Source organism: Convolutriloba macropyga, chromosome 7 (genome assembly GCF_964194025.1).
Source record: "Convolutriloba macropyga chromosome 7, txConMacr16.3, whole genome shotgun sequence".
Classification (NCBI taxonomy): Eukaryota; Metazoa; Xenacoelomorpha; order Acoela; family Convolutidae; genus Convolutriloba; species Convolutriloba macropyga.
In genome coordinates this window covers 53,529,609-53,539,146 of record NC_134474.1, presented here as the reverse complement: position 1 = coordinate 53,539,146, position 9,538 = coordinate 53,529,609, and the positions used below count along the sequence as shown (strand labels likewise).

General features: G+C 36.5%; 1 protein-coding gene across 1 annotated transcript; it reads left to right on the top strand.

The window, feature by feature from the left end:
* Nucleotides 1-1,177: 1,177 nt before the first annotated feature.
* LOC142342362 (putative N-acetyltransferase 14) lies at nucleotides 1,178-7,007 on the top strand. The gene is made up of 2 exons (XM_075393663.1): nucleotides 1,178-1,302; nucleotides 6,361-7,007. The coding sequence occupies exons 1-2, from the start codon at nucleotides 1,185-1,187 to the stop codon at nucleotides 6,597-6,599; spliced, it is 357 nt and encodes a 118-aa protein (XP_075249778.1). The 5' UTR covers nucleotides 1,178-1,184; the 3' UTR covers nucleotides 6,600-7,007.
* The last annotated feature ends 2,531 nt before the right edge of the window (nucleotides 7,008-9,538 follow it).

Sequence of the window (9,538 nt, the reverse complement as noted above, 5' to 3'; positions counted from 1 at the left end):
GTTCGAATCCAGTACTGGTCAACGTGCATGGTAAGTGCTCCTTCGTAGACCCCGTAACATGAAACCGGTAATCAAGTCACAGAAATCAAATTTAAAGAGTTTTGCTATAAAATTCATAATTTGTTTAATATCTTAACAATTTTATTTTATTCATAAGATTACTTTGTACCAGCCTTCTCATCTTGTACCAAATAAATAATGCACCAATTAAAAATGAAAAGAGATACGAACATCTTTTGATAAAACCGTGTTGCAAAAAATCTCTGAAATATTTTGTTTGACTCCACATTAAATCGAGGTCACAACTGTTACGTCTTAAGTATTGTTTTAAGGAAAATTACAAGTATTGTCACGTTTTAAAGGCAATGAGTGAACTGGACAAATTTTAAAGGGAAAAAAAACCAATAAGGACAAATTGATCCTGATCATCTCGAGCATATTTATCAATCTGTTAATCTGTTTTAATCATTGTATTTTAGAAGCGTTTCGAGCAATCTTTCAGATTGTGAGTGGCGAACAGAAAATTTTGAACTTGTTGAGAAGAAAACCTTCGCGATTAATACAATGTGGAGAACTGAAAAACTAAATTTTGTCCTTAATACTGACTACTAAGAACGACAAACTCTCCGCCATAACCTGATATAGTGCATATGCTAAAGTTAGAACTCTGTGAACAAAATTCTTAAAGAACAAAATTCTGAAGCATTTCAACAAGAAAAAGATTAAAGATAACGTTAAATTCTCACGCAGTTGATATTGAAACTCATGGTAGTTCCAGTCATCCAATTTTTCGGAGCCAACTTCACATCACTTTTTTTCTACACTTTTGGCGGTTCAAGTACAAACGTGCGTGGCTTTGAGCGTGAAATGTTCAACATCTTTTTGTGCTTGTTAAAAATGATTTTTTTTTGTTCCTCAATATGAGCTTCCCTTTAAATAGCGACTCTAAATAGCGTTAAAAATTTATTTCTACTTTAAAGAAAACAACAAATTTTTAAATTTTTATTGGTTTAATCATTAGATTTCGGATGAAATAATAAAACAATAATAAATGGCCAAACGATTTCTGTGTAACATTTACTGTCGCAAGTAAATTTAACTTTGCTTATGATTTCAACTTATTTGTTTCAAAAACAATATTGGGGAAAATAGAACGCCTCTTTTTGATGATAGACTACAATGAAATGTTTGTGTGTGTCAACAAGGAGAACAGCATTCTAGGCTGTGTGGCTATGAGTAAAAATTCACCAGACGATACTTCTATAGAACTACGACGGATGAGAGTTGCCAGGCGAGCTAGAGGTATCTTTTACACCATTTTGATAGTTCCTAGTCTGCAGAGTGATAGCATATAGTTAGGAGTGCCGATTTTCCCTAAAATTGCACTCGATCTTTGTTCTGGGACCTAAACCGGGGCCATATTGTCCACCAAAAAACATACTAGCAATAAAACGTGCAATTATCGTCTCACCAGTACCACCGACATATGGAACCTGATAAACTTTAACTTAATGGGATCATTATGCTCCTTTTCTTAGTTGGCAGAATTGCCGGTTTCCACGAAAAATAGCTTTCAACCGCCTCTTTAATTACCTAATAACCTTTATTACCAATATGCCTATTGCCAAATGCTCGTATTTTTCTTAATGTCCAGTCGAAAAGATCCAACTGACGTGATTCAGAAAGGGTCAAAAACAGAAATTTTCGTTTAAACTCCTAAATTATTACATAACTGACACGAAGTATGGGGTTGGCAACTTGATAGTATGGTAGCTTGTGATGGTTTCATATTAAGTCCCATGGGCCGCTGAGGCACTGCCGTGACCCGCGATACAGTATACTTTAATGTTGTGATAGTTTCATATTAAGTCCCATGGGCCGCTGAGGCACTGCCGTGACCCGCGATACAGTATACTTTAATGTTGTGATAGTTTCATATTAAGTCCCATGGGCCGCTGAGGCACTGCCGTGACCCGCGATACAGTATACTTTAATGTTGTGATAGTTTCATATTAAGTCCCATGGGCCGCTGAGGCACTGCCGTGACCCGCGATACAGTATACTTTAATGTTGTGATAGTTTCATATTAAGTCCCATGGGCCGCTGAGGCACTGCCGTGACCCGCGATACAGTATACTTTAATGTTGTGATAGTTTCATATTAAGTCCCATGGGCCGCTGAGGCACTGCCGTGACCCGCGATACAGTATACTTTAATGTTGTGATAGTTTCATATTAAGTCCCATGGGCCGCTGAGGCACTGCCGTGACCCGCGATACAGTATACTTTAATGTTGTGATAGTTTCATATTAAGTCCCATGGGCCGCTGAGGCACTGCCGTGACCCGCGATACAGTATACTTTAATGTTGTGATAGTTTCATATTAAGTCCCATGGGCCGCTGAGGCACTGCCGTGACCCGCGATACAGTATACTTTAATGTTGTGATAGTTTCATATTAAGTCCCATGGGCCGCTGAGGCACTGCCGTGACCCGCGATACAGTATACTTTAATGTTGTGATAGTTTCATATTAAGTCCCATGGGCCGCTGAGGCACTGCCGTGACCCGCGATACAGTATACTTTAATGTTGTGATAGTTTCATATTAAGTCCCATGGGCCGCTGAGGCACTGCCGTGACCCGCGATACAGTATACTTTAATGTTGTGATAGTTTCATATTAAGTCCCATGGGCCGCTGAGGCACTGCCGTGACCCGCGATACAGTATACTTTAATGTTTGATAGCTTCAGATTTATTTTGCTGTTAAATAGTATTATTCCATTTCTCACATACTCAAGAATAATTGGTTGGAAGTTTTCTAGTCTCATTATAATGAGAAATTACTTAACTGATTGTACTCAACATGGAAATTAGTTGAAACGCTGGACAATTAAAGGGAACTTTTCGATTTGGCCCTTTTTGAACCAGGTCATGTTTTAGCGTCTTTACTTGATGGTTGTAATTAATCACATCTTTTTTGCCGAAAATTTAGTTTATATTCTGTTACTATTCAGAAATGACCCAACATTTTTTCAAGCGAAACAATATACATTCCAAATCAATTATCAACTTAGTCGGTTTAAATATTTTTTTTGAATGGTTAGAAATAGAAAGTGTAATCACGAAGTATTGGTGCCAAAATAAAGACTAGCTGTCTAATTATCATATTATTAGTATGCACTCTTTTGTTACGAACACACTTATGTTCTTTTGTTCCGAAATATAGGCTCAACATGATTTTTTTGTACAGTCACTTTTTGCCGACCGATATATTCATTGTAGATAGTTTTAAGTAGCATCGTTAGAAAACCTTCAAGCGTATGATTTGAGATTTCAAACTGTCATGACCATTTGATATTTGACGTAACTTTGTTCACTTTTAGCGTCATTTTTCTTCAGTTTAAGATTTTTTCGTATCCCATTGTTGCTTTAAAATTATAATTTACGCTAAAATAAGAAATTACGTGCTTTCAATAGATGAGCAAAGATAAATTAGCAAGTTCTGCTACCAATGGGAAGTTTTTTTTATCAAAATATTCAAATTCAATTGCTGTGTAGTTTTTGCTTGAAATCTTAAGATATTCTGGAAAATTTTCATCTTTTTGATAGACAAATCGACTATTATATCCAAACTCCATTATTTATAATTCCAAAGGAATTTGAAATGAGACCAAAAGGACTTTTTTTTTCTTTTCAGAGTAAAGCTATGATTTTACGGTTTCGACACTGATGTGCTCTCGTAAGCCTTTGATACTTTTTAGTTTCTCCTGCTTTTTCTGCAGTTTTTAAAGTCATACCAGATAGTCGCACTATTTGAATACGTAACTGGTTTCCTAAGAAGTATTATGTGAATATTTTTAAGGCTTTGAGATGATGCCTACTAGTTCTTATGAATTTGAAAAAATAATTCCAAAACAATGATGCAGTTTTAGAGTTGTTATCCTTTCAAACCAATGTTGTATGAGCTTGTAGATCAGTTCCACTCATTGCAGCTAGCATGTGATTTCTGCCTAAAAATATTAATCTGGTTGGCAGCTTTAGCTATTGCTTGTATGCTTAAGGTTCTACAAGTTTCATTAAAATTGTATGACTTTCGAATATTTGTTCGTAATTTTGTTTTCTGAATTCTTTATCATAATGGCATTCCCTGTTGTCTCTATCAACATGCTCAACTAAACATATGTAAAACTTCTTGCAACTAACAACTTCAACACTTCTTCTAGCACTTCTCCATAGAATTTCTGGTTTATACCTGTAGTTGTTGTCTTTTTCGTAGTCGAAAGGCTTATTCTGATTAATAAAAGATCTAATCGGCTCCGTAGCTCCCAAGTGAGATATCTGAATTAATTATTACTTTCCCCTGAAAATTAATACTTTGATGGATTTCAATAATTCTCTTAAAAAATTTCAATTTTTATAGACTTGTTCAATATTGAGTGGCTCAGATTTTTTGGCTCCGTAAATTTACTCTGGCTCTATTTGAACGCGTGATTCAATAATTCTGCAGTCAATTGATAGCTGAAGGTTTGTGGATTTCTATTGTATGTGTGTTCAAAAATTCAGAACCCTTTTGAACCAATTTGTTCCTCTTTTAATCAACATGTAGCACACACAGTCTCATGATTGAGAGGTCCTATTCGTTTTCTGGGAGGCAAATGATCACTTTTTGCCCCTTTTTATGTTAATGTTTCAGTTTCATGTCAATGAAAAGTTTTTGTAATATTTGAAATAATGAATAATATCCAGTTAATAACCAATGATTTTAATGGTTTCAAAACCATGCGTTTTCGTAAATTCTTCACAAATATTTCGGTGTTTTGTATCTATTCTTTTTGTAGTCATCTAGTACCACTTGGTCTTGCCAATGTATGGTACCGTTGGCTTCACGAGAAGTTATATGCATGTCAACCTAGAGTTTGTTCCAAAAAGCTAATAGATTTATTGACTTTCGAAATTGATTGTTTTCGAGAAATTCCACGCTTTTCTGGACTTCAGCTCCTTTGTTCTATTTGACAACTTTTAATTTTGTTCCATGAGCCACATGTTCCATCTAGTTTCGGCAAGTACAAGTGAATTTGTGTAGTTTGAGTTTTATTTGGTGTTATACTAACTTTGTTGCTAAATGCTTTAAAATTAGATAGTCAGTTTTTGCTGTCAATAATGCTTTTTGTTGTTTTTTGTTGTTGTTTTGATTGTCTCGTAGTCTGAGTAATGCCAGGTTATGTGCGCTCTACCGGTACATAGCGTTATTTAATTCATTTCTTAGTGTGAGTTTTTAACATTTTTCAACTCAAACTTCTTTTTTCGAACATAGCATTTGATAGGCAATTTAGTCCAAAAACATGGATGAGTGGGGGCCACAAAACTGTGCGGATGTACGTTGTCGATGCCTCCATGCTTTAGTGGACAATCAGTGAGATAATGGAAGAATATTTGATGTATTTGGCCATCGTGGGCAACTAACACGCATGTGTCAGTTGATATGTGTGAATTGGTGCGTGAGAAATGATTTCAATCATTCGAAACCAAAAGTAGGTTTAGCAAGAACAAGGTAATTTTTGTTTCGTATCTGTTTAGCGTGATCTCTAGAAAATAATCGAAGCAAATTGATTAAAAAATATCAAAACACAGAATTGATGTTGAGCGAACTATTCCAATATTCACTAGCGCTTAAATTTACACCACAAAATATTTAGTTGCATGGAACTGTGTGTTTAAACTCTTTTAAGAAATTCAGGAGATCCCGATAGTTGATTATGATATCAAGCATCATCACCCAGAAGCAGGTTCATTAATAAACGATATCATAGTTATTAAGAAAGAAGACTCTAGCAACCATAATTCAGTTTCAGCATTCTCGAAATTCAATACTTCTGAACAAAACTTCATCAACAGATTTTCCAAAAACAAAAAGAATTTGTTGCAGAAACTATTACTTCAAGTTCAGTCATTTTTTTGTTTTTTCAGTTGTCACGCAATGTCCGTCACCAATGAGGACGTCAGCTGCTCATAATTTTTCCGACCGTTGAAAATTCAAAAATGTTGTGTCATAAAGTGTCTCGGCACAATCTTAAATGTATTACCGAGACGCATTTATGTTTATCTTGCACCGAATCATTTTATTATTGGCCGTAAAACTGTTTGGTCAATTCTCCCCCCCCCCCCACCCCCCCCCCCCCAACGCGGTTAGTGGTAATATCACTTTTAAGCGCCCAGTTACACGTGCTACTGTTTATAGATAGTAACGTGTCATATAACAAAACATAATTTGTAAGTGGAGGGTCATAAAACACCTGGATGGAGGGTTGAGCAAAGAGAATAGATCGAAATTCTTGTGTACGTCACATCTGTATTCCACAGGTTCTGGCATTGCTCAACTGCTGCTCGATAAAGCTGAAGAGTTTGCGTGGAGTCGAGGGGAGAACCGAATTGAGCTGACTACTTCACTGGCACAGTTTGCGGCCATCAAATTCTACAAAAGAAATGGCTACATCCAAGCCAAATATGCACGTGAACATGACATCACATTCGGATTTCTTCCCGGTATCAGGCGCAGATTAGTTATCATGCACAAAGAGTGTCCTGCTCATCTGGAATAAACGACAATTTCCTTCTAGTGAACAAAACTATCGCAATCCTGGAAACACGCACAAGTTTTTAAAGTGACTTCAAAACTGACTTTCATCGTAAACTGCTACTTGGTGATCGACGAATGGCAGTTCTTCTAAGTGACATCATCAGAGTCACCTAACCTATACTTCAGTTGTCCATCTGATTATATTCTCCTTAGCTAATGGTGCAGATTATTACTGATTTTTAAAAAAGCCTCCGTTCGATAAATTAAATTAATCTTGACTTTAACGGAAACAAAGAAAACGATCTGTAAAGCTAAAGATTATAATCGTGATGGGCATTATCAAGAGGCTTCCATTCCATCAAGTTGTCAATTCAAAAATGCAAATTCACATTTTGATTGAATATCGTCAATGCATTTTTTCAAGAAACAGTTATATTCCTTTTTGAAACCAAATATTGTAGCTCACAATTACTATGACTATTCGGCTAACTGGCCACGTTTGTGTAATTGGTTTTATTAATAAAAAAAAAATTTGAATTCCACGACTAGCTGTAACTATGATATTATCATAATTCGAAACTAGCCGGTATATACTGGCAGAATCAGATATGATAGGAAAATTCATATTGTTAATTGAAATCTGTAAATACTAATAATAACACAAAAAATTTATCAAATAGTCAAAATTAAAAAATCTTTTCAAATCTTGGGGCTATCCAGAAAATGAAATCATAGTGCTTGAAATTTCATTGAAAAAACAGTCATTCGTAACTGCATTCGTGTAGCTGAAATCTTATAGCACAACAAAGAGCACCAGAACTTATGCATCATCTAAGCAATCAGCAACATAAACCTATATGACCAAATCTAGTTGTATTTTTTGGTAGGTCTTACGTCTGAGCCAATTCTCGACACATATCTTTCAACGAAACGTTTGAAACGTTTTGAAATATAAACCCTACAAGGAGCACACTCAAATTAGTATATTAGTAGGCTCGATGAAAATTATGCTAGATGAACATTTTCCGAGTTTTTCGCGCAAAACAGAACGTAGTTTGGGCATATTTTAAATACTTGAAACTCAGTGGCTAAGGAAAAAGTGGCTCAGAAACTGAGAGGCTCATTTATATTACTCAGAATTATGCTCCTGCCCGGAAGAATATGTTGGAAAGATGGGGAACAGCTGAACACGAGGAAACGTTCAAGCGAACCGAACAACGACGCTGGAAAGTGCGGCGCGCATAAGGCTAGTAACACCTAATTTTGCTTTTTTCTACTATCGAAAAAAAACCGATCTTGAAGGGCTACTCCGCAGGCGTCTGCAACTCAGTTGTATATTTCAGAGCTGGTGCATATTCCTTAAAGCCATGGTGCCCAAATTGCATTTGAATAGGAGTGCGCTCGAGCGCTACAAATACGATGATCAAACTGGTCAACGCCAATGGTTGACAAAATTCCGGTTGCTTGGTTTCCAAAAAAAATGAGTAAATTTGAGTCTCCTTGGTTTTCGGGAAGTCCGAAGTTTAACGAGCGTTCTCTCATTGCGTAGAAAATGGATCTGAAGACTTCATCTGTGAAGCAAGGTGTGCCGGATATTGTGTTTGGTTTTCTTTAATAACTACGGACCTGAATAACCCAGATGCGAACTTTTTACGGCACTTTGGTTGAATTGAACTTCCACTTAATGCCTATATGCGCCAATTCAAACAAGTGGTCAAACAAGGTAATAGAAAAACCCGCCTTTTTTCTGTTGGCCAAACAACGGTAAACTAAAATGGCTCAAACTAACAGAAATTGGTGTTTGTGAAGGGAGGAGACTGACAGGCGAATTTATTTTAGTAGAGATCTGCCTTGAGCGGATGAATGGTTGCCGCACACAATTTCCTGCATAAGAAACATCATGATGTGATGCAACGCAGTGAGTGGCGTAGTTAAAGTTTGTCGTAGCGATCCTGAATTCTTTTCTGTAATTAATAGACACCCTGATTATGGTTTTTCAAGAATTTATTCCACTGGAACAATTTAATGAACTTGTGACTTCCGTCCAACACCGGATAAACAGCTAAGAAAAAGATCCCTTAGGATGCTATCGACTGTTTCGTAGTTTTTTGAGTTAATAACACACGGAGCATTTAGAGGCAAACACGAAAGAGTTTTGATGAAAATAAAGTTTAAAACAAGATTAACGGTATCATTTTTGCCTTAGCGGGTTTGGTTAAGCATGCGAATATATATGACATGCAGTTATCGTTTTGTTGCTTAGTTATAAAGTCAGGTTGATGTCATTGACCATGTCAGTTTTTAGTAAAAAAGAATCTTAGTTCTAAAACAATCACCAGTACTAGAAAATCATAATTGAAGGTGTGGTTCAATTGATCAACTTGGTGTATAGTAAGATCTCACATATACGGTTTGCAATGAAAACAATATGTTTTTATTTGAGTTTATTAATTGAAAGGTAATTGTACAGTCCCTACACATTTTGTCCGCTCATTTTGTCAACGTTAACGGCCGTTGCGCGGCGGCATTCTTATGCGAACGTGCAACGTTCAGCGTCCATTGAGCAACAGCTTGCATTCGCAGCACAGGAAAATTAAGCACCTTGATAAATGGAACGAGGGCCTTGTCCAGGAGGAATGCTAGCTCTGTTTCAACCTCACCAGAGTGAGATGGTAATTGAGCTCTCACAAATGCGATGGCAGTATTTATGTCGAGAAGGCTATCGCTAAACATGTGCAGTTGATGACCTTGAAACGGTACTGAAAAATAGCTTCCTGGTAATGTCATTATTGCAAACCTGTAGAGCTCCAACTTCCACGACAGGGACCCACCAATTGTGTTTTTCAATAAATTGTCATTTCAACGCTGTCCATTGACAAAAAAATTCCTTGTGTTTCACGCTTGCACCCATGGCAAAACTTGCCACAAAGCCAAGGCCATTATTGTCGAAAACCAAAGAGA

What these genes read in the sequence shown, in the direction of transcription:
- LOC142342362 (XM_075393663.1), top strand. Translation starts at nt 1,185, where the DNA reads ATGTTTGTGTGTGTCAACAAGGAGAACAGCATTCTAGGCTGTGTGGCT. An exon ending in AGTTGCCAGGCGAGCTAGAG is followed by an intron (nt 1,303 to 6,360) that starts GTATCTTTTACA and finishes TGTATTCCACAG; the next exon opens with GTTCTGGCATTGCTCAACTG.